Below are 25,414 nucleotides of genomic sequence, written 5' to 3'. Positions count from 1 at the left end.
ACGTACATATTATGCAGCATGCGGCATATATGTAATATTTTTTTTCATCCGACCACCACCAAGCTCCTTCTGACGCCACCACGTGCTGTGAATATGATACGATAGGCAGGTAGCCTACATTATTTGCAAACAGTTAAGCAGAAGGAAAGCTGTCTGTCTACGAGATGCGTACGGGGGCACGTTCGTCGAAGCCGCTGAACTGTTATGAGAAATACGCACGCGATGGATGCCTTCGTTGAACTTCACTTGTGCTGCAGACAGAGTTGTTGTCACGAACAACGCAGTGGACTACTCGGCAGGTAGCCTACATTATTTGCAAACAGTTAAGCAGAAGGAAAGCTGTCTGTCTACGAGATGCGTACGGGGGCACGTTCGCCGAAGCCGCTGAACTGTTATGAGAAATACGCACGCGATGGATGCCTTCGTTGAACTTCACTTGTGCTGCAGACAGAGTTGTTGTCACGAACAACGCAGTGGACTACTCGAAGCTTAGCTTCCACGAGTCAGCCGAGGCGGTAAAGCTTCTTTGTGCATTGGCTGCCGCTGCGAAGTGACATCGCAATTATGCCTCACTAGAACAGGTTCGAATGTTTTGGATTTTTACTCGCCGTTTAATTCGCCTAACGTACTGTGTTAGTTTTTTCGCTTGCCTGTGTCTGCTTAGAATAAACGTGTTTGATCAACATCGACGATTGCTGGTGTTTTACGTGCCAAACAAGGTATGATTATAAGGCGCGCCTTAGTTTGGGAATCAGGATTAATTTTGACCGCTTGTGTTTCTTTAATGTGCACATAAATCTCACTACGCGGGTGTTCTTTGTATTTCAACCCCATCGAAATGCGGCCACCGTGGCCGGGAATCTATCCCGCGCCCTCGAGCATAACAGCGCGACATCATACATGCTATGCTAGCACGGTGGTTTGCTTGATCAACGTCCGCGTGCATACATACCATACATACCGCGCTGGGCATACATACCACGTGCGGCAGAAAAACGTTGACGCAGCTACCCCTTGCCTCTTAATTTTTTAGGGGCGAAGCTCCTTAAGGCGGCACCCGTTCGTCCCTCGTAGTAGTCGTAGTAGTCGTAGTGCGTAACCAGTCTTACGCTTTGACCTCCAAGGTGGTGCCGGTGGGAGATTTTTCCTGTGCGTTGTTGAACAATAAACAATTCGCAGCGTGCGCGTTAACTAAAAGCCGAATTCTTCTGTCTCTCATTCGCCATTAGCAGCCATTGGCATGTTCCAGTAGGAAACGTTAGTAGCTAAAAGCCGACTTCTTCTGTCTCTCATTCCCATTAGCAGCCATTGTTTACCTCCAAGGTAGTGCCTGGTGAGATTTCTCCTGTGCGTGATTAAACAATAAAAATTTTGTTCAAAACGCCGTTGATTGATGAAATAAACCAACGAAAGACGCCAGATGTTTTGTAAAAGCAAAACGAAAGAACGCCAGATGTTTCTAAAGCAAAACGAAAAGACGCCAGCTGCTTAACGAAAGACGCCAGATGTTTTCTAAAGCAATGGTTTTCTAAACAATGAAAATTCACAGCGTACATGTAAAATTAAAGTGAGCTGCAAGTCGTCACTCATCGAACCTTTAGTATAAACGCGCCCGATCTCACGTCGGTGATAATGTACTGGGCAGAATTCACGGAAGATTCACGGTTTACCGATGAACCTCCGCAGCTTCGCCCACTCATCATCATTCACTCCGTGGATATGCTGTGATTTTTTTACTGCAATAGTGGGCAGCTGGTATCGACGCAGCACGTACTTATCAATAGAGGCTTGTGAGCCTGCACTAGCTTGACACAAATCCCAGGACGCAACCAGAAAATGGTGACGACGGATTCGCCACCGCGGCATAGCACTGTCTATTCGACGCCGTGTGCACAGACGTAGTCTGCTTTGCGGGGCTTCTCTCCGTTTTCCACTGCTTTCCTGAGAAAGTAGCCTTCAGACAAAGTTATTTTTTTCTAAACTATAGAGCAGTATTACTGGCGCAATGGCTGCTCGAGCTGTTCGCGCCAAAATGAAGCACGGGAACAGCGCACGCGCGTGCGCTCACCGCGGTACAGTGCGGCCGGTCGTATAAGCGCGAGCGGCATGGCCTCCGAGATTAGCCGGCTGCGCGGAGGCTATGCGAGCGGCTGAGTTATGTCGCGACTCCCCGCCAGGCGCCCTTTTTCGGCGCGCCACCTATCCAGCGCTGGTCTCCCATACGGTTCCTTCTTGAGAGTTCGAGCACGGCCGCTCTATGAAAACGCACCGCACGGGGTGCGGCCTGCTACGTCGCCCGAAGCCGGCGTGAGGAGCCTCGTTCTCCGCGCCGCCGCAGCGGCGCTGCTGCTACGGGAAAAGCCCACGCGGATGAGAACGTTCATTTGGCTGTGTCCGCATGCTTCGCGCAGCGTTTCGCGTTTAAATTTTACAGTCGCGAGAGTTTTGCAAATCTCGCCGCTGCCTGCAATGCCACTAATGGGTTCAAATGAGGCCCAATGGCGTACATTTACAAGCGAACTCATCTAGAGCCATACGACCAGCGTTCAAAAGAACTAGCGAGTTATTTATCGAGCGGCCGCTTTGATTGAGTGTGTTTATTTGCAGTGGAAAGAAAAATTCGTACAGTTAAAAATCGTACAAATGATTGCGTAATGTTGCATAAATATTTTCTGGTTGATTTAATAGTTGCTACCTTCTAAAAAAAATGAGATAGCTGTTTTTAACTCATTCAGTCACACTACCAACGTGTAAGAAAAGCGCGGTAAGCTCTGCGAAGTGGTATGTTCTCTTTATTTACACAATGACGCCACGGAAAAGCACCTTGTTCACCGGCTTTAAAATCGTACCACCTTCCGTGACAGAGGCTTGTAGGCGAGCTTCATACGCTCAACAGTGGCATTTAGGTCTCCGGCCCAGTTCGCCAGTAGCGGCCGCAACAATTTGGTCAAGAACACCTTGCAGAGTTCCTCGGTGTGGCCTTGGTCCCCCCTGTCACATGTCAGTTCCTGACACTTTGATTAAAATAGATACTCCGACTTAACATAACAAAATATAACAAAAACTACACAGACGTTTCGTCACCTATGCGGGTGACATCTTCAGTATGAACTGGCACCGAATGAGCGGAGGTCATCCAGTCATTTCTAGTCTCGTATGTCTCTGTACACATCCGGTAGGGGGCCACGGTTGCTGTTGCACGCCGACCTGTCACGGCGGATGAACCACGACTCGAGAAGCTTTCTCTTGCCCCACCTTTGTTCCCGAGCCAGCGTCGTCGCATTACTGAAGTCGAAGGCATGCCCCGTCGTCCAGCAGTGTTCGACGAGTTCGCTCTTGGAATGTGTGGCATGGGTGGCTTTGGCGACGTCCCCTTTGTGCTCTTTGAGCCTTGTTGACCGCTTCCTGCCTGTTTCGCCGATGTATGTGGCGTCGCAGTCCCCGCACGGTACCTTGTAAACGACCCCGCTTTGACCGTTCGCCGGGGTGCGGTCTTTAGGCTTGGTGAACACGTTTCCCAAGGTACAATGAGGTCTGAAAACGGTTTTAATGCCCAGCGGACGAAGTGCTCTCCGAACAGAGTCTGACACGCCCTGAACGTAAGGGATGGAGACAATGGATGTTGTGTTTTCTCGTGCCGCACTTCTTGTTCCCCCTCGCATACGTCTCATGGTGTCGTTGATAAACGTCCTCGGATAATGCCTTTGCTCCAACGCTCCAACCACATTTTCCATCTCATGTCGCCGCAAGTGCTGATCAGAACAAACAGCATCGCAACGGGACAAGAACGTCCTAACGACGGACCGTTTGTGCTCGGCCGGGTGATGTGAGTGGAAGGACAAAAAGCCTCCGGTATCGCATTGTTTCCGGTACACTGTTGTTTCCACCCCGCCATTACAAGCCCTGCGGACAAGTATATCCAAAAATGGCAAGGCATTATCCTTCTCTACTTCATAGGTAAACTTAATGGCAGGATGTACGCCGTTCAGTGCCTCATGGAAAGCAGCCAGATTTGCCCTCTTTAGGATGACGAAAGTGTCATCAACGTACCTACGGTATAGTTTCAACTGAAAAGGTAGAACCTCCAGCGCCCGTGTTTCGACGTGCTCCATCACTAAGTTGGCCATGGTGACGGAGACTGGACTTCCCATAGGGCAACCTTCAATTTGGTGGTAAACTGTGTTGTTGAAACTGAAGTACGTTTGTTTCAGGCAAAACCGCAACAAAATTACGATCTCCTCCACCGACATCGACGTACGACTTTGCAAATTCCTGTCCTCTTTCAAACGGGCCTCCGCAACCTCAATCGCCAGGACAACAGGAACATTTGTGAATAAAGAAACAACATCAAACGATACCATCACATCATCATCATCAAGCCGCTGTGTACGCACGACAGTCGCAAATTCCCGAGAGTTTTTGACTGACCGGCCATTGTTCTCGGTTAACGGTCTCAGCAACTCAACCAGAAACTTTGACAAGTTGTAAGTTGGTGACCCAACGAAGGACACGATAGGGCGAAGAGGACAGCCCTCCTTGTGAACCTTGGGCAGTCCATAAATTGTTGGCGTGGTCCCATCCGAAGAAAACAGTCGGCGGTACAACGCTTGATCAATGCTTCCCTTGTTGCGCAGTGCCCGTAACTGTTCCACCAGTTGTCGTTCCGATTTTGCTGTCGGGTCACGGGTCAGCTTCACAAAATGCGAGGAATCGCTCAAGATGTTGCACATTTTCACCTCATAGTCACTTCGGTCTAGCAAAACCGTGCCTTTTCCTTTATCAGCCGACAAGACGACGATAGAATTGTCTGACTTGAGATCCTTGAGCGCATCGCGTTCCTCAGCGGTAAGGTTCGTACAAGGGCTTTTGGCACCTGCCAGGACACTGACGATTCGGACTACGAGCCAAATTCACCCCCGTTGTGTCCTGAATGTGTCGCAACTTTTGCTCAACCTCCGCGATAATGTCCCGTTTCGGCACTCTTCGTGGGGCTATCGCGAAGCTCAGGCCTTTCGACAGCAGACTGATGTGGTTGTCTGACAGTTGCCTCGAAGAAAGGTTATGTACCGCTCTGAAACCGTCTCGTTCCGGCCGACGATGATGTATTAAACGAGCAAGTTTGTGGCGATGGACGTCGATGCATTTGTTCCTTTCTAAATCCTCAGCTTGCTTGCGCGCCCTGATAATGTCATGGAAATCATTGGGACGGAGCTTTGATCGGAGACAGGTTTCCGCCGCATACACGCGACGTCTTACTTGGTGTATTTGTTGCTTGTTGTCCTGGATTCTGGCTTTCAGGCAGTTGCGGCTGAAGTCCCGTGCAAGCTTGCGGCCGTACGGAGTGTCCACGAGGGTCTTGCAGTACAGGCTCCTGGGTACCACGTTGTTGTTCAGGCACTCGTAGTTGAAACGCAGATGACATTCTAGCCGCACAATCTTTGTAGACTGGTTGATGTACTCCCTCACTGTGCCAAGAAGAATACTTCCGTACAGAACTCTTATGAATGCAAAAATGTTCCAAAAGCCGGGAGAGTTCATGATTAAAATAGATACTCCGACTTAACATAACAAAATATAACAAAAACTACACAGACGTTTCGTCACCTATGCGGGTGACATCTTCAGTATGAACTGGCACCGAATGAGCGGAGGTCATCCAGTCATTTCTAGTCTCGTATGTCTCTGTACACATCCGGTAGGGGGCCACGGTTGCTGTTGCACGCCGACCTGTCACGGCGGATGAACCACGACTCGAGAAGCTTTCTCTTGCCCCACCTTTGTTCCCGAGCCAGCGTCGTCGCATTACTGAAGTCGAAGGCATGCCCCGTCGTCCAGCAGTGTTCGACGAGTTCGCTCTTGGAATGTGTGGCATGGGTGGCTTTGGCGACGTCCCCTTTGTGCTCTTTGAGCCTTGTTGACCGCTTCCTGCCTGTTTCGCCGATGTATGTGGCGTCGCAGTCCCCGCACGGTACCTTGTAAACGACCCCGCTTTGATCGTTCGCAGGGGTGCGGTCTTTAGGCTTGGTGAACACGTTTCCCAAGGTACAATGAGGTCTGAAAACGGTTTTAATGCCCAGCGGACGAAGTGCTCTCCGAACAGAGTCTGACACGCCCTGAACGTAAGGGATGGAGACAATGGATGTTGTGTTTTCTCGTGCCGCACTTCTTGTTCCCCCTCGCATACGTCTCATGGTGTCGTTGATAAACGTCCTCGGATAATGCCTTTGCTCCAACGCTCCAACCACATTTTCCATCTCATGTCGCCGCAAGTGCTGATCAGAACAAACAGCATCGCAACGGGACAAGAACGTCCTAACGACGGACCGTTTGTGCTCGGCCGGGTGATGTGAGTGGAAGGACAAAAAGCCTCCGGTATCGCATTGTTTCCGGTACACTGTTGTTTCCACCCCGCCATTACAAGCCCTGCGGACAAGTATATCCAAAAATGGCAAGGCATTATCCTTCTCTACTTCATAGGTAAACTTAATGGCAGGATGTACGCCGTTCAGTGCCTCATGGAAAGCAGCCAGATTTGCCCTCTTTAGGATGACGAAAGTGTCATCAACGTACATATGCCACATATGCATACGTACACGTATGCAAAATGTGGCACGAGTACGGAAACCAAGAGTGTGCAAAGCTTGCCACTTCGCCTGACGTCTGGACACTTCAAAACTTTTCTAACAAAATTGCAGGTCAGCTTGCAAACACTGTTAAAACGAGCCATCATTTTGACAGCGATCTCTCTATCTATTTTGACGAGCCGTCGGCGTCAAACGGGAAAGACGGCGACTCTCTTGTCAACGAGCGAGCGGAGAGAAAGAGGGACGAGAGAAAAAAAGAGAGAGAAAGTTCCAGCGCGCCTCGGTTGGCTACCGTACGTCACGTGACACGTTGCTCTCTCAGAGGTTACCTCTCCAGGAGAAAGAGTGGAGGAGGCAGAGCGGCAGAGGCAGAGGCGCCACCGCGCCAGAGAGAGAGAGAAAGAGCCGAGGGAGCGAGTACTGCCGGTACGCCGGTACATTCCAACGTGTTTTTGAGCTTTGTGCGTGCTTCTTCCATGTCGGTTTGGTGCGCCATTTTGCCTTTTTTTTGCGTGGCGTGCGAGTGCCTGTGCAACGCGCGTGTGTGCTTTGGAGCTGCAGCCTCAAGTCGAGTGCACGGGTAAAGGTGAGTGTACTGTTCTACTTATATACTACTTTCGTCTGTTTACACCTTCGGCTGTGCACTGTTTAACAAGGCACTTCGTTTGCGTGTAGCAAAGAAGCAAGCTCTAGTTTTCGCGCGTTGTGGAGGCGACTCCCATCGCGCGTCTCTTCTGGTTTTTGCGGTATGCATTCGAGCGATGTGCTTTTGCGCCGAGGCTGAACCACGTGCAGCAATTTTCAAGCGTCAGCTTGCATCTAGTGTGATAAAAAGAAAAAAAATGAATAAAAATGTTCCAGTGAAAAAAAAAAAAAGCTCGAACGTTCCAGTAATATTGGCGCGTGTTTTTGAGTAGAGTGCACTTTTCGCGCACTTTCGATGGCGATTGAAAGTGGTTAAAGCCCAAACCCCATATGCGCGAAAATGCACGCGACAGCGACGAGCGACGCTATGAGCGACGAAACAGGACGTTCGCGCGACGTGTCGCCTGGTCGTTTTCGCGCGATCGCCCAGTTTTTCACATTTGGAAACCGTCGCCCATCGCCCGGAAGTGCTGTGCTCAAGCAGCCAATAGCGAAGCACCGGAACAGGATGTACATCGGTGACGTACTGCCGGTTGTTTTCAAGTGTGTTTTGGTTTTTTGACGCGCGCTTTCCGACGCGCGCTTTTCACGCGCGCTTTTCGACGCGCTCAATACAGCTACAACAACATGGCCAACGGCGACGAGCGCAACGCGTACAATGAGCGCCTCATTGACGTTGTCGAGCGTGAACGTGCCTTATGGGACCTCAGAGATAGGAACTATAAGTCCCGCGCGGTCACTGATACGGCTTGGCGGCACGTCGCGACAGTGATGGGATCCACAGGTGAGTTGTGATGTTTTCACAATGTATACGCTGTACGTACAAGCGACGTAGTACACGCCAAAACTAACGAAGGTGTTCGGCGCTGGCGTGGTGTACAACTCTCCGTGATTTATGCGCAGTTGTGGAAGTTAAAGCGAGATGGAAGAACTTGAGAGACACCTTCAGGCGTGTCCTCAAGGACCGGACGCGAGCGATGAAGAGTGGGGCGCCAGCTGACGATGTCCTGGACGACTCGACAAAATGGATATTTTTTACTCGCCTGATGTTCCTGAAAGTCACTATGGAAGGGACGCCGTAAGTTTGTAATCAACATTTTTACGTCAAACGTAGCATGCAGAGAAGTTAACTTTAAGCACAGGCATGAATTAAGTGAAATAAGATGTTCGCATGAGTCACAGCTGAAAACCTAGCGTTACATGTTGAAAATTGTGCTTAGAGACATACCACGTTTTACCTTATAGGACAAGTGGGAATTTGGAGCCCCTGCCTCCTCGGGAAACAGCTCCATGTGATAATCAGACATCTGAGGAGCTTCTCGATGGCATGTATGTGGAGAAGGAGGTGGCCGTTGATCCCCGAGAGGCAGCGACAGCAGAACCATGTGGTGATGCGAGTGTGCGCCCACCACCGCCCAAAAAAAAACCCAGGCGTTCAAAATATGACGAAGAGATAGAAGGCTTGTCAAAGTTTATCACAGAGAAGCCAGATGAACATGAACGATTTGGCGCATTTCTGGCCGAGAAAATGAGACGTGTGCCTTCACATCTCATTGATGTAATGCAGCTGCAGTTGCTGCAGACCATTGCGCAGTACACAAGCGGGGCAACTTTAGTAGAGCCTATCGATTAAAACAAGTACATCTGTAATAATTAATGCTGTGATAACTTGACAAGCCATTCTGACATTTCGTTGCTCATATATAGTATAATAGTAGTATCTGGTTTGTTTTTTTTTTGCGACATAGACTTGCCCTTAAGGCATAATAATAATAATATCTGAGGTTTAACGTCCCAAAACCACGATATGATTATGAGAGACGCCGTAGTGGAGGGCTCCGGAAATTTCGACCACCTGGGATTCTTTAACGTGCACCTAAATCTAAGTACACAGGCCTCAAGCCCTTAAGGCATAATACTTATTGTGTATATTTGTGTTAACTGTGCGTCGTTAGGCCGGTGCTGTGTATGAAGTGAAGAAGTGTCTTGTGGAATGTGTTGTCATGTATCCATCGGTAATAACTGTGTCACTGTAGCGAAAAACAGCTTGCAGGAGATGACGGGAGCGTTCCGACTGTAATCCTTGGCATGTCCATGGGGTTTAACATCTCAAAACCACAATATGATTATGAGGGACACCACAGTGGAGGGCTGATATTCCATACAGCGCATAATGCACCAGGAAAGGTGCTACTGCTGCGTAACATGTCATTTATTATGAGTCACTGTACGAGTTCACGTAGTCATATTGCCAGCACTGTGATATTGCAAATATTAGTGGTATGCACAATCTGTGCACCATAACACGTTTGCAAACTGCTTTTGTTTGCTCAAGACATTCAAAAAGTGCCTGCTACTTTGTCATGCTGCGATAACGTCACTGATGTGTTCATTTGAAGAAACATGAATGACATATTTTTTACACATGTTGTAAACTATGCAACGTGTTTTGTTTTTTATTCTGTTGCAATTTTTCTATTTTGCTATGCATTACCAGAGTACAAGTGATAAATTCTGTCATAATATTCACAACTTAATTCATATAAATATTTCGTTCCTATGTGCTGCTGTGCAATGTTGAGCATACCTCATTTACTTGTCACTGTTAATCAAGGAATCCTATTACAAAAGGAAATGTGCAATAAAGTTCTGTTTTGGAACTGTGTACTTCAACCCTCCTCAATAAGCTTGCACGAGCTACGTATCCGTGCAAATATTAGCGGTATGCACAATCTGTGCACTATAACACGTTTGCAAACTGCTTTTGTTTGCTCAAGACATTGAAAAAGTGCCTGCTACTTTGCCATGCTGCGATAACGTCACTGATGTGTTCATTTGAAGAAACATGAATGAGATATCATTTATGAGTTGACACATGTACATATTTTTTACACATGTTGTAAACTATGCAATGTGTTTATGTTTTTTATTCTGTTGCAATTTTTCTATTTTGCTATACATTACCAGAGCACAAGTGATAAATTCTGTCATAATATTCACAACTTAATTCATATAAATATTTCGTTCCTATGTGCTGCTGTGCAATGTTGAGCATACCTCATTTACTTGTCACTGTTAATCAAGGAATCCTATTACAAAAGGAAATGTGCAATAAAGTTCTGTTTTGGAACTGTGTACTTCAACCCTCCTCAATAAGCTTGCACGAGCTACGTATCCGTGCAAATATTAGCGGTATGCACAATCTGTGCACTATAACACGTTTGCAAACTGCTTTTGTTTGCTCAAGACATTGAAAAAGTGCCTGCTACTTTGCCATGCTGCGATAACGTCACTGATGTGTTCATTTGAAGAAACATGAATGAGATATCATTTATGAGTTGACACATGTACATATTTTTTACACATGTTGTAAACTATGCAATGTGTTTATGTTTTTTATTCTGTTGCAATTTTTCTATTTTGCTATACATTACCAGAGCACAAGTGATAAATTCTGTCATAATATTCACAACCTAATTCATATAAATATTTCGTTCCTATGTGCTGCTGTGCAATGTTGAGCATACCTCATTTACTTGTCACTGTTAATCAAGGAATCCTATTACAAAAGGAAATGTGCAATAAAGTTCTGTTTTGGAACTGTGTACTTCAACCCTCCTCAATAAGCTTGCACGAGCTACGTATCCGTGCAAATATTAGCGGTATGCACAATCTGTGCACTATAACACGTTTGCAAACTGCTTTTGTTTGCTCAAGACATTGAAAAAGTGCCTGCTACTTTGCCATGCTGCGATAACGTCACTGATGTGTTCATTTGAAGAAACATGAATGAGATATCATTTACGAGTTGACACATGTACATATTTTTTACACATGTTGTAAACTATGCAATGTGTTTATGTTTTTTATTCTGTTGCAATTTTTCTATTTTGCTATACATTACCAGAGCACAAGTGATAAATTCTGTCATAATATTCACAACTTAATTCATATAAATATTTCGTTCCTATGTGCTGCTGTGCAATGTTGAGCATACCTCATTTACTTGTCACTGTTAATCAAGGAATCCTATTACAAAAGGAAATGTGCAATAAAGTTCTGTTTTGGAACTGTGTACTTCAACCCTCCTCAATAAGCTTGCACGAGCTACGTATCCGTGCAAATATTAGCGGTATGCACAATCTGTGCACTATAACACGTTTGCAAACTGCTTTTGTTTGCTCAAGACATTGAAAAAGTGCCTGCTACTTTGCCATGCTGCGATAACGTCACTAATGTGTTCATTTGAAGAAACATGAATGAGATATCATTTACGAGTTGACACATGTACATATTTTTTACACATGTTGTAAACTATGCAATGTGTTTATGTTTTTTATTCTGTTGCAATTTTTCTATTTTGCTATACATTACCAGAGCACAAGTGATAAATTCTGTCATAATATTCACAACTTAATTCATATAAATATTTCGTTCCTATGTGCTGCTGTGCAATGTTGAGCATACCTCATTTACTTGTCACTGTTAATCAAGGAATCCTATTACAAAAGGAAATGTGCAATAAAGTTCTGTTTTGGAACTGTGTACTTCAACCCTCCTCGACAAGCTTGCACGAGCTATGTATCCGTGCAGCTGTTCCCATTGTCGCCACAGTCCAATGCAAAGCATGCTATATATTAAAGAGGGGTTACGGAGGAGGAGAACACCAATGTAGGACCTCGCTGCCAAAGCATCAAGTCGGTAGCCCTGAAAAGGGCCGTTTGTGTCGATTATGTTGCCGGTGCACTGGCATGATTTAGCCACTCGAAGCTTGATGTGGGGCAACTCCGGGCAGCTTCCATTGCCAAGGCACTTGGCCTTCATCGCTGAAGTACCTGATGAGCTCCTGCCTGACTGCATTGGCCACTTTGGCACAGTTGCGGGCCTTCGGCTTCTCCAACCCGAACACTGTAGTGCTCTCTGGTCCTTGTCGCCAGGCACCACCGCTCACAGTCCCAAAGGTGTCTTGGAAGTCTGCGTACCCCGGAGGACAGTAGGTTGATGCAGCATTGGATGACAGGAAGTTGTGCAGCACGCATGTAGCCTTCACGATGGTCTCGACATTTTTAGGCTCCATGTTTATGCGCCTCTCGTATATCCGCCAGCGGGATACGAGAATGCCGAAGGCATTTTCCACACAGCGCCTGTTAAAAGAAAAAATTAAAAGAAAAAAAAACTATTTCTGTTGTAGTCTACCTAGAGCAGGGAAGTTACAGTAATTGCAAGCTATATAAATGTTTCACAAGTTGGCTATGCAAAGCGCGATGATATCTTATTGAAAAATCAATAGCACATTTATTTATAAGGGAGAATTCTTGCTTTGTTGAGAATCACTCTGATAGGTAAGAAACAATTGCTTTAATGAAGCATGCACAGATGGTGGTGTTTTTCAGTACTTGCCCTTGATAATTTAAAACGAACTTGAGGCAGATTTGTGCTTGATCCTGAACTGATTACAAGGCAACTCTTCCTTGCCGCAGCAACCGTTGCACAAGGAAATGGCACATAGAAACACCAAAAATAGATTTCTTTACCACACCTCAGTTGCTCTACCCCAAAGACGTAAAAGTTAAGGCAATGAACATAATTGAGCTCAGAGTTCTTTATGTGCTAACAGCACAGAGTTCTTTATGTGCTGGGTACAGACCTTGCACGACTGAGGCGGTAGTTGTAGATCACCTCCTCAGGTGCAGTCCGGCTCCCTGGCAGTGGCCTCATGAAGTCTGGGCGCAACTGGAAGGCCTCATCGCCAACGAACACGTGAGGACAAACTCTTCCTGACCTTGGGAGCGTGGCTGCTCGAGGTAGGCTCAGCTCGCCCTCATGCAGTCGTTCGCCGATGGGAGAATCTTGCAAGATTCCCCCATCACTAAACCTCCCAGGTGCACCCACATTCACCAGCCTGAACAGGTACTGGCTGTCAGCCACAGCCATCAATACAATGGAATGGGTTCCCTGAAAGCAATGAAACAACTGTCACAAACGTACTTACCATCATAGATGCTTATATTGCATAGCGCTTAGATGCATTAGTTCACACTGGCTCAAGTGTTCTAGCTCCCATTTCTTTCGTTGCAGCTTCTGCACATATTATGCCCTTTAGAGTTATTCTTAATTGTTCTAAGTTTTCCTTTTTTCGTGGACCGTGGATCTATGGAATGAGCTTGATGGGTCTCTGTGCAGACTCTGTGCTCAGCAATTTGAAAAAGAGTTGCATAATCATGTATTTTTGTTTATTGTGTTGAACATTTGTATCCACTCCTGGTATGTCTCAATAACTGAGATAGCAGTATTTGAAAATAATAGTAATAGTAATAAGTAGACAAAATATCAGGTGAAAATTTTGGTCTGTAACCTGCTTTGAATGCATTAGGTATAGATTTGCAATACTCTTGTTTAAAGTCTCAGCCTATCCCCTCCTATTCATAAAAAAATAATGACCCTACAGCAGCAAACATGCCACATGCAATGATGCAATTTCCTGTTGCATACCTTGTAATTGAAGTACATACTTCCAGCGTTGCGGGGGCACTTGATCTGGATATGCTTGCCGTCGACCGCTCCCAGGCAATTTGGGAATTGCCAACGGCTGCAGAACCCATCGGCGATTTCTCGCCAGTCTTGTTCTGTTGGTGTCTGCAAAAACAGTAATTTCATGTTTGACACTATGTTGTTGCAACCATAACCTGGTGAACGTACTCCTGCTTTTTTAACATTACGGGCCACCCTTTCCTTTGCATGCGATATGGTATCACATCACACAAACCCCACACCATGACATGTGCTGTAATTTACACAGCCATATCAAACTTCTGTCATTTAACTTTGCATGAAACATGCAACCCAGAGGCATAAATAAAAATACCTTTCAACAAGCTCAAGGAAGTAATAGGTAAATGAATTTGATAGTGCCACAAGCAAAAACGCAGCTTTTGTGTTCCCACTATTCGAGCTGACATTAACTAGACCTGCTCTCCGGCACCCTACAAAAGCTATTATGAACACCCTTGGCAAGGATAAGCAAAAAATAATGCGCATTACAATGTACCCATCGCTGCACCTGCTCTATGCTGTATGCATACCTTCATGTATCCAGGGGACAAAACCTCCCACAGCACGGTGCAGGTTTCGATGATGACGTTTCGTGCCGTCTCGATGCCCACACGGAATGCCATGGCTGCGTCCCTTACCAGCATACCAGACGACAGGAACCTGTAATACAAATCTCAACGTGCAAACGCGGGGAAGTGTGTCGAGACGTGCGTACAATCCATGCATGCGCTGCACAATACTTCGAAGTATGTATAACGACCGCACATCACGAACAGAGACTTCCTGAAATGAAAAGCTGTACAGGCACGGTTACGCAGTCAAATCGGTCCTACCGCAAAGTCAGCGCGAGGCGCTCGCCAGAAGAAATGGGCTCCCTCGATGGGCATTTATCCTTTGTCAGCTCCTCCCGCACCAAGCCGTGCAGCATGTCAAAGGTATCCGGCGACATCCGGTAGTACATGTAGAACAGCGACTCGTCACCGTTCTTCATGTGTTTCATCTGTAAAACACAGCAAACGTACGTACATTCAGTCTCACCATTGCGACGCGGTTGTCTGGCAGTACTTACCGCCGTGAAAAACTCGCTCTCGTCCGCTCGCTGTGTCCATGTCGGCCGGACCCAATACTTTCTCAGGAAAGCCTGCCGTCTCTTGAGAATGATGAGCAGCTTCAGAGCAGCTATCTTCCTTTGTCTCTCCATTTTACGACGTCGGAAAACGAAGCAGGTCGACAGACGCGCGCAAAACAATGCAGACAACTGCTTCTTTCGCTTTCGCGCCGATTTGCCGCGGAACTACGACGTCCTCTCGCGGTCGCCGCCTCTCCGCCCGAGTTCACGTGTGCACAACGAAGAAATAACGTAATGATATAAAAAAAGGTGCTGCAAGGCAATAATAAACACCTTCCATTCTATTATGCAACAACACATTTTATTTTTACATTGCATATTGCTGACTACGCACCTCTTTTGGTACGAGTAGACGGCCTCATGCCAGCAACAGTGGAGTTTCCTCGCCGAAGCCGTCGCGCGAATGAGGTTTGCCAGCGCAAGCGACTGTTCGCGCGAACACGATCTACGTCGCGTCGCTCGTCGCTGTCGCGTGCATTTTCGCGTATATGGGGTTTTGCCTTAACGGTGCGAGGACTGGGATCGAGTGGAGGAACTCTAGTGCGCCATGTACGGCCGAGTACGTTCAGAGCAATTAGTATAAGACTTTATTTAGTTGTTTCTTTTTGCTTTTCATCTGTTCGTTCGTATACATGCGCTAATGCTGATCATGATCATCTGCAACTCTGACGACTTGCATAATGTGGATGCTATAGTCGCTAATTCGTAAAAGTATACGTCAACTATAAATTAATAGTTTTTTTTGTCTTGTAGTGTGGCTTAAAACTGCATCTCTTGTGCAATTTACTCTCTCTCAGTTTCTTGATCGTTTCCCGGCAAAGGATGCAGACGTTGGTATCCGATAGCGATTGGCCAGCTCTATTCTGATTCACGAATCGCAATCGAAAGTGACCTTGTAACATGCAAACGGGAGCAGGGGCGTAGCCAGAAATTTTTTCAAAGGTAGGGGAGGGGGGGGGGGGGAGGGCGCACCGCCTTCATTTCGGGGGTTGGGGGCACCTCCTTGAAATGGTCATTTTTCGCTCTGTATGCAAAAGAATTTCGGGGAGGGCACGGGCCCGGTGTGCTACCCCCTGGCTACGCCACTGAACGGGAGCGCTGAAGCATTGCGAAAAAAAAAAAAAAGAGACCAAGGCGCGAAAGACGGAGTTTGTCTTGAGAAGCATTACACCAAGAGCATCCACGCGCGTGCCCCGACTTTGAATTTTTTCATAGAAAATTTAAAAGTACCGCCTATCAAACGAACAGCTGTCACTGCGTAAAAATGGAGAAACTGGATTAAATTGCAATATTCTCGACATGTGTAAGGATTTAAAACACAGCAGGGTGAGGAGGAGGCTAAGGGATTTGTCAAGTGCTTGCAAGTTAGTATGCCAGTTACTGCATGTAACTATCGAATGGATGTGATTGACTGACTGCTAATCGCTCCAATCATTTCAGGTTCACAGGACAGGTCTGAAAGGTCAACCTCAATCATATTTGGCTGTGGATATCACTGCAACTTTGGCACTCGACCAAGCGAGGTATGTACTCAGTATCTCGAAATTTTTTTTTTCTGCGTGTTTTAACATTGCTGAGGACATGTGTGTATCATTTGTAAAGAAAGACCAGACCCTAAATGGGGTCTTCTGAATTAGTACCTCAAGTTTAATGTGCAGGCCAACTGCCTACATGCACCCACGCCACAGCTGCGACGTATTGCCCCACTGTCAGCACATAAGCCTTCTGGCATAGCCGTATATCAACCTCAAGCATACTAGGCCGTGGATGTCACTGCAACTTTAACGCTCCGCGAAGCGACGTATGTATTGAATATCTCTGGAATTTATTGTCTCCGTGTTTTAAAATTTCTGAGGACACGTGTGTCGTTTGTAAAGACAAATCAGACCCTAAATAGGGTCCTCTGAACTAATACCTCAAATTTAATGTGCAGGCCTACTCACCCCGTGCTCCCAAGCCACAGCTGCAACACGTTGCCTCGTCAGCGAAGTCAGCTCATAGGCGCATACTTCTAAAGTATATTTCATGGAAACACATCTCAATGTCATGATTTCTTGTCACATTTGTGAGACTGCAGTGCAGAACTTGTACAAATATGAAAGACACTACAGAGTTCATTCAAATGTTCATAATGTTAATGTAGCATGTGTAAATCAGGGCTGCTCGAAACACTTCAAAACATTTAATGCACTGCGTGTGCATGTTTCACGCAGTCATGTTGGAGATGATGTTGCTCCTGTGTCATCTGGACAAGAATTTAGATGTCCTCATATATTTCGTGATGTCAAGTTTTCTTTTTTTTTTAAAGATGTTGGGCACGTTAAGAAGCATATTTCTTCTAGTGTTGCCACTGCCTGTTGTTTTGTAAACTGTAAAAAAGTGTTTTCAAGTGCAAAATCATTCACGTCTCATGTAAGTCGCTTTCATGGCAGCATTGTGTGTCCAAGACAGAGTGTGGCACAATGTGAGGAAGATCTTGCAGCACCTAGCAGTGCAGGTCAAGATTTAACCAGTGTTGATGTTTAACAAATTTCAGGGCATGATGATGAGGTTTGTAAAAGTGGACGGCTGCCACAAGTGCGCATGTAGCCTATACTGGAACTTAGTGGTCTAGATGCGATTCATGGCAGAGCTCCTGAAGTGAAGCAAAATGACCTTGCAGAATTACGGTTTAGAGTATGTGTTTATCCCTCTACATTATGAGCAGCTATTTCTGTTACTAGAAATAATACACGGGTTGTTTGTGCAACTGTGGGCTCTTTTTACATTTTATATTTGTTGTTACACTCCATGCTTACTTGGGAACATTATGCATCAGAGCATATACATGTAGCTAGTTCAGCATGCGACAAATATGGTCACATTTGCTGCTCAGCATTTCTATCTGGTGTCCTTTGATTTCATCATACAGTGTCTCTCACACAATGCAGCATAGTTTATACATTTCCGGCGTTTCACATCTGAAACCCGAATATGTGATTGGCATAGTTTATGGCGCATGGATTTATTCTGTCATTCTCTTTTTGTTTACTCCAGGTACATTGGACAGATCAACCGGACCAAAAGGCGGGGTAAAAGAGAAGGGAGCGGAATAGGACCAAGGGTGCTCAGCCTTATCAAAGCGCTTTGAATAATAAATGTGCAAGTATTGACAAAAGCTTTTGTTGCATGTTTTATTAGGTACTACCCATGTCGAGTGATGGTCGCATGGTGAGGTTGACCACTCTACAGTTCATAGTGACACAGAATACACGATCTCCTGGGCCATCATACTAACAATGCAGCTGCATTTCATGTTGAGAGCCTCTTGTCACCTCGCAGAGAAAATGCTACATTGATGGTCTCATAATAGCATTGACAAAAAGACGTACAGGTCGGTTTTATTTTGAGTTCACGAAAAAGATGTCAAAATGAAAGAACACTGTCATTTGCAAATGACGGTGAAATGTTATCAATCTGACAGGTCGGTTGTGTTTTGAGTTCATGAAAAAGACTTCAAAATGAAAGAACACCGTCATTTGCAAATGACGACCTTCAGTTATTTTGATTGTTACATTTTATCAATTTGACGGTTTGCTTGTATTTTGAATTGACGGGAAAGACATCAAAATGATAAAATATTATCATCATTTGAAAATGACGGCCTGCCATCATTTTGACGGCCATATGCTTGGAAATAGAGCTGCCAGGATATTTCCCGTCATTTTGACAAAAAATTTTTTACAGTGAAGACCAGCTGCTTTGATTGTTGGGTATCTCAGCGCTCCACAGTCAAGGTTCTTTACAAATCCGTAGACAGCTTCACTTGGTTTTGTTACCTGCAGTAAGGCTTTGCAAGAGGCGCATGGTACCTGCAAGCAAGAAAAAAAAAAAAACAAGCGTAAATAGCAGACTTACATTAAAAAAGAATTAAATATATGTGTACCACAGACCCGTAAACAAATGACAGGAAAACAAGTATGAGTGGAACCACTGAACTTTTCGACGATTAAAAGCTTGCTAGAAATTTCTTACGCGCTACATAGGAGGAAATGAATTCTTACCTTCTCCTCGCATACACGTGCAAGATGACCAGCCAAGTAAAAAAGTGGGGCCATCTCCAGGTCAGCTTCTCCTTCAGTGCAGAATTTTACGAAACTAAGCTCACTCGCAAGTTCTGTGGTGGCAAACTTGATGGCATCTGTAATGGGGGCAGTTTCATCGTTCTCGATGGCTAGCTTGAGGCCTGTTTTCATCTCAGAACTCGTAGGCGCGTTTGAACTCTCTGCAGCCTGCAGGATTCCAACCTAGAAATATTTTACATGAATTAATACATTTTGCATTATTTTGCTTTGAAAACAGTACCTTTAGAATTTTCTCTACCGTGAAGACTGCAGCCCTCGCGTCGACTCTGTCGTTCCCGCCATTGAATTGCCTCAGGCTGCTGAACAGCGACTCCACGGGGTCGCTATTTAGGCGTCGTGTGAGGACATAGCGGAAGCTGAAAAACAAGCCGTTAGTTATGGGTACATGGGAACAAAAGCGCATGCGTCTCAGCTGCACAGCTGTAATGCTCACTTGATATGATCAAGAAGGTACTCAGTCAGTGCTACCGTGGTTCTCGTCGTCAGAAGTGTAGCTGCGTATGTGTCTTTTGTTATCTTCTGGGTCGATTTCCCACCATTCATCTGGAGGTCCTCAAGGTAGCCCACAAAGTCCACTTCCAACCACAAAAGTCGCTCGTCATCTGTGCTGTAGAATGGGCCTTCTTGCTGTCCCTGTGGCTTCACCACCCCAATGTCGTGGACGGCGTACCACTGTGCTACCATCTTGATAAAACAAATCGTGGCACCGCAGTCTTTAAATAGAGGTGCTTCAGGGTGACACGTCGGGTACTGCTTGAGGAATTGCAGCGTGGCAACGACCTCAGGAGACATAGTTTGCGTGGCTCTCCGTACCTTCATTTTTTCAATGTTGGTGGGATCGACATGGGACCGAGTAAGGAACCTAACTGGCTTCAGGAGCAAAGAAGACTGAATGTCAAATAATTTCTTCAAGTAAAAGCCGCCACGAATGACTAGCTCTCCATCCAAAATCTCCCGCTCAAGAAAGTTTGTTCGAATGTTCTTGATAAGATGGTTTGGGTCGAAAGACAGGAAAAGTGGGTCGCCATCCCGCAACGGGTGCGGAACTGCATGAACCAGTGTCCCATCCTGAGAAAAACGCTTGAACATAGAAACGTTTGTCTGGTGGTTGTCTGTCACGACTCGCGCTACGCAAAAGCCCACGTTCTCGACTACTTTCATGACTTCCATTGTCATAGAATATAACTTGTCATTTTTCAGGCAGCGTGTGAAGAAGTAGCCTACAGGTATTACGTAAGCCGTCGACAAGCCTCTCAAGACGAAGCACAGTAAGCGGTTCGCTACCAATGGGATACTGGTGGTCTCGTCTACTGCGCCCATATCAACGAGACCAAAAATCTTGTCCACCTGTCGGTCATATATAACTTTCTGATCAATGGCCATTTCGTCGATTATCAGAGAACAGAAAGCTTCTTGTTCTGTACTTAGTGCTTCGTACTCAACACGAAGGCGTTCTTTGATTAATGTGGTCACTCCAATTTCACCCGTTGATTGACCAACATAGTTTTGCAGTGTGGCCCGGCACGGCAATTTGAAAAGGTTTCTCGTCCTCACGTGCTCGTAGCCTTTACTTGAACATGCCTTCCAAAGCACACACTCTCGTAATATTATTTCGTCATATTTAGGCTTCTTGCTGCCGAAATTGCAGACTTGGTTGATGATGAAAAAAGCTTTTTTGTCCCCTTCGTCGGCTGATTTGAGCAACTCCACAAAGCCCTGGATTTCTTTACTCTCATCGTAATCTTGAAGTCGCTGCCTCATTATGTCATGCTCTTCCTGCAGTTTCTGAAGCGCGTCTTGTTGACGTTTAATTTTCATTTTGAGCCGGTGCTCTGTCTTTTTCGCATCATTCAACACGTTCACAATGTTCAGCGTTGTTTCACATGCTTTGTCAACAAGCAAAACATTTCCGGGGCGCATTTCTGCTGTCGCCTCAATAACGAGTTCTTGTCGCTCATCACTCTCAGAAGAAAATGAGGCAAGTTCCTTCCACTGCATCAAAAACACGGCCACAAGTGCTTCGACGTCGTTTCCGCCCCTGAGTTTGTCCATTTTCTTTTCGCATATACTCTGGGTAGTTCGGGAAGACAGTGGGAACAGCTGTTGGAAGCAATATCTTCAGCTTCGTTGACTTCTTATAGTCGTCGTCTGTGAAGTGTAGTAAACACACCAAAGACCTGTCACTTGGCTCCCAAAGGCTTCCTTTTCCTTTTGATCCCTGGCGAGAAATGTTTTTTAGCCATGCTTTACGGCGCTCTGCGTCGCACGGGAACTCGTGGTATCGGATTAACGGGTCCTTTTTTGCATTCGTATTACACAGCGGTACGCAACAGTTGCGCGGCATAGCGCCACGTGTAACACGACAAGAATGTCGACGCTTCTGCACTACCACGTGTGTGCACAAAAAAAAAAAAAACGCGCAGGCGAGAAGCGAGGTCTCTCCAACCCGTACAGAGAAATGTCGTCCGCCGCTACTGATTAGTGCCGGCTTCCCGGGGGAGAGCGATCCCGTACTATTAGCGCCCCCACCAAAAAAGCGGCAGCAACTGTCAACTTTTTTTTTCACAGCTGCGCCCGTACAAATCCTCGCGACGTGACGGGCCGCACTCCGTGCGTGCGTTCCATGAAGCGGCCGTGGTTCGAGGGAGCGAGACAAACGAAGAAGGCTTCTTTTCTTGTTCGACCGGTATGAAAGGGTGACGACTAAAACTGCGCTAAAAACACAAAGACAAAGACGAGGAAAACAGGACTCGCGCAGACTCACAACTGAACGTTTAATGTTTGAAGGATGATATATATACACAGTTAACACTTGATGAAATGGTGGAGGCAAGCACGCTTCTTTCAGGACTGCCTGTATTTGGCTTGTGGCAAGTGTGACGAGGATCCGTGGCGTCGTGACAGGGACTTCAAGGACTGGAAACGTGCAGCAGCGAAAGCTACGGAACTTCTCTAGGCGTCTACTTTCCGTCATCTGCCCAGAAAAAGGAAAGACTAATCGGCTACACCGCAAGAAACAGTTGTGTGCGAGGGGGGTGCGGCCGTTCCAGAGCATCTGAAAAGAATACTCCAATTGGGCCCTAAATTTTGCCAAGAACCATCACCTTCACTAATAGAGAAGCTTAATATGGCTAGAAGTATTTCCCGCCGTGTGCCAGAAGACGTCCGCCTGCGGTGCACGCAGGAATGTATCGAGGTACTCAAGGGTGCGCCAGCAAGAGCACGAGATTCGGTGAACGTTCAGCAGCTTGTGAACCATTTCACCGCTTCGAGCCTTTGCCTTCTTCAGTCCGATAAGGAGGGAGGATTCGTGGTGATTCCGGAAGCCGTGTATTTAGAGAGAGCACGTACCGCTCTGAAAAAGAACTTTATTCCCGCCCCATAGAAGTGCAGCAAAGTAAAGAACCGTGCCCTGGCGCTGTTGGAGGACTTGAACCTTTGTAAGTTGCGCACATCTGTTAAAAACAGTGCTGGGATGTCTTTAGAACTTTTCTTCTCAGTGAAAACTCATAAAGTAGGCATGCCTTTTCGTTCAATAGTTTCCGAAAGGGATACATGGCAATGCGTTGTGGCGGGCTACCTTCAGGAGCACCTCGCGAAACTGAAACTTGAAGATCCATTTTTGGTGTCCAATTCGGCGGCCTTAGTACGATATTTAGAGGATGAGAACCCGGGAGGGTGCCAAGCGTTCAGCTTAGACGTTGAGGATCTATTTTATGCCATCCCGCAAAGAGAACTTATGGTTGCTGTGAAGGAGTGCATTACGCAGTACAATGATGAGCAGTGTTTTGTCGCACAGTGCGGCATTTCTCTTCAAAGTTTTCTGGAACTACTGAGCATGTATTTATCTTCCACATACGTGTGCTGGCGAGGGCCAGCACTACCTCCAGAAGTCAGGGGTGTGTATAGGGTCTCGGGTCGCCCCTGTGCTTAGCGATATATTTTGATCTAAAGTGGATAGAACCGTGTCTAGGTGTGTAGGTAGTACTGCTTCTCGTATTTTCCGCTTTGTGGACGACTACCTGATATTTTCAGCAGAAGGCGGGCTTGAAGAAAATCGCCAGGCCTGCGCTGAAACCGCAGCACAGTCACAGCGAAAGCTGGAAGAGCGGCGTTTCTAGAGCCCGTTAAGCTCTCTTGGGGCTACAATACAAGTACACTAGAAAGGTACCCACTACGCCATAAATCACAATTTTTGTGAAGTTTGGAAGCACCTACTAAGCCATTATTTGTCATTCTGCGGAGAAGCGAGGCACCAGCTACACGTCTGTAAGGCATTATGTGCACTTTGTTCACGCGACGACTGATGACGATGAAGAATTATGGCTCAGCCCTTTGTAATGGGTTGGAATCTTTAAACGGCCCACCAGTTATGTAATTTGCATTGGATGACGCCCGGTCGCTATTTCCCTCTCCCGTCATGCTGTATAACATACGCTAACGTGGGAAAGAGACGGGGGGGGGGGGGGGCGAAGAACTTTACTGAGACCCCGAGGAAATGGATCATGCGCTTATGGGCTTCCTTGGCAACCAATACAAGTGCCCTTGCGAGGAACCCACTACGCTATAAATCATTGTAATTTTACTGAGACCCAGAGGAAGTGGATCATGCGCTTATGGGCTTCCTTGGCAACCAATCCAAGTGCACTTGCGAGGAACCCTCTACGCTATAAATCATTGTAATTTTTGAGAAGCAGGGCAGCAGGCACTCTGCCATTTTTCGTCATTCTACGGAGAGCGTTGGTACCTGCTAAACCCATGTAAGGCATTATGCGCACTTTGTTGATGCTGTGCCTGATGACGATGAAGAATTATGGCAGGGTCCTTTGTAATGGGTTGGAAGCATTCAACAACCTACTCGTTGCGCATTTCGCATTGTGTGACGCCTGGTTACAGAATTCGCGTTGTGCGACGCTTGGTGCTTATTTTACTCTTCTACTACGCTATATTGCATATGCTAATGTGGTTCCTTCCCGACATGAAGCCTGTATAGGACCTTTTAGCAAAGCAGTTTCAAGCACCGGCATGGCTCAGAGGTTGAATACTGGGCTCCCACGCAGAGGGCCCAGGTTCGAACTAGAGGTGTGCACGGGCTCCGGGTAGCCCGAAAGCCCGAGCCCGACCCGGCCCACGGGCCGGGCTCGGGCGGGCCGACGTATTTTCACCTCGGGCCGCGCCGGGCTCGGGCTACTTGGAGTTTTATCGGGCCGGGCTCGGGCCCGGCGCAAAGCCCGACTCAAGCCCGAAATATAGAGAATGAGCGGGAATTGTTTCCCAGCAGGCATACAGCGCCTTTTCCGCGACCGCCCTTTACCGCTTTTCCTTTGCATTCGCAACTTTAAACAAAAGGGGAGCAGGTAAAACACTGCCTCTGTTGCACTCCGACAAACAGAGAAGTAACGCCACCTGAGCTAGTGATGGCGCCACGCGACTGTTCGCGTTAGATTTAAGGCCAAATCGCATATGAGTGAAAATGCACGAGGCAGCGACAAGCGACCCGACGTAGATCGTCTTCGTGCAAGCTGACGCTTGCATGGGCATACCCCATACACGTGACGGCTTTGGCGACCGAACTGGCATGAGGCCGTCTACTTGTAGCACTGACAATTGGGCGAGTTGGTACAGATGCATGGCTTCAGAACGGCGCAACAAGGAAGACGTAAAGACGAAGGATCACACGAACACAAGCGCCGAACACGGCGCTTGTGTTCGTGTGGTCCTTCGTCTTTACGTCTTCCTTGTTGCGCCGTTCTGAAGCCATGCGTCTACTTGTAATTTGTAATCTGTGTTGTGACTGTTCGTCGTGTGTCGTTTGATCATATTTGATATGCTCAATAAAATGCCAAATTACCGGAAAACGATGTTTTGTTTCCGCAGTGAACCTTCAAAACGCCGGGCGGGGCCGGGCCCGGGATTGTGTTTTCGTACGTCGGGCCGGGCCGGGCGGGCTCGCAGCCCTTTGCCGTCGGGCTCGGGCGGGTCTTCGACAAAGTCAGTGGGCCCGGGCCGGGCTCGGGCTCGGAAATACGGCCCGTGCACAGCTCTAGTTCGAACCTTGTTCCATCCTGGAATTTTTTTCTTATGTAGTTTTTTTTTCTTATTTCGAGCGATACTGGTTACGGACACCGGCGGCGGCGGCGGCGGCGGCGGCGGACAACTACGGCGCCAAAAACGGCCGGTGAAATGATCTCATAACAGCTTTCGCTGTAAAAGAGCTTTTCAAGCTAAGCAAGTGTTTAGCGAATCGGGCCTATAGGCCTCAGTTTTACGACTGAGCTTCCTAGTAACAACGAGTTGCAGTTCCTAGACATTCGGCTTCGTTTTGGTTCATCCCATACATGCTGGCTATATCAACCTAGGTCTCAGAAAAGTCCGCTAAA

The 25,414-nt window shown here is 46.8% G+C and overlaps 1 protein-coding gene and 1 long non-coding RNA gene across 2 annotated transcripts; one reads left to right on the top strand and one right to left on the bottom strand.

The window, feature by feature from the left end:
• The first annotated feature begins 7,105 nt into the window (after positions 1-7,105).
• LOC119374757 (uncharacterized) lies at positions 7,106-18,057 on the top strand. Its single transcript, XR_005180305.2, has 3 exons — positions 7,106-7,170; positions 16,351-16,433; positions 17,947-18,057. It is a non-coding gene; the product is annotated as an uncharacterized LOC119374757 (long non-coding RNA).
• Positions 11,685-15,026, bottom strand: LOC119374756 (putative nuclease HARBI1). The gene is made up of 4 exons (XM_049420397.1): positions 14,851-15,026; positions 13,722-14,781; positions 12,877-13,184; positions 11,685-12,373 (listed from the first exon to the last, which is right to left on the bottom strand). The coding sequence occupies exons 2-4, from the start codon at positions 13,884-13,886 to the stop codon at positions 11,986-11,988; spliced, it is 861 nt and encodes a 286-aa protein (XP_049276354.1). The 5' UTR covers positions 13,887-14,781; positions 14,851-15,026; the 3' UTR covers positions 11,685-11,985.
• Positions 18,058-25,414: the final 7,357 nt, after the last annotated feature.

This window comes from Rhipicephalus sanguineus, chromosome 11 (assembly GCF_013339695.2).
Source record: "Rhipicephalus sanguineus isolate Rsan-2018 chromosome 11, BIME_Rsan_1.4, whole genome shotgun sequence".
Classification (NCBI taxonomy): Eukaryota; Metazoa; Arthropoda; class Arachnida; order Ixodida; family Ixodidae; genus Rhipicephalus; species Rhipicephalus sanguineus.
This window is presented reverse-complemented; position numbering and strand designations above follow the sequence as displayed.

Bases quoted from the DNA above. Each gene is read 5' to 3' on its own strand.
- LOC119374756 (XM_049420397.1), bottom strand. From the start codon at position 13,886: ATGAAATTACTGTTTTTGCAGACACCAACAGAACAAGACTGGCGAGAA. The intron at 13,185-13,721 runs GTATGCAACAGG...CATTGCTTTCAG, and splicing joins GTATGTACTTCAATTACAAG to GGAACCCATTCCATTGTATT. The intron at 12,374-12,876 runs GTCTGTACCCAG...TTCTTTTAACAG, and splicing joins TACCGCCTCAGTCGTGCAAG to GCGCTGTGTGGAAAATGCCT.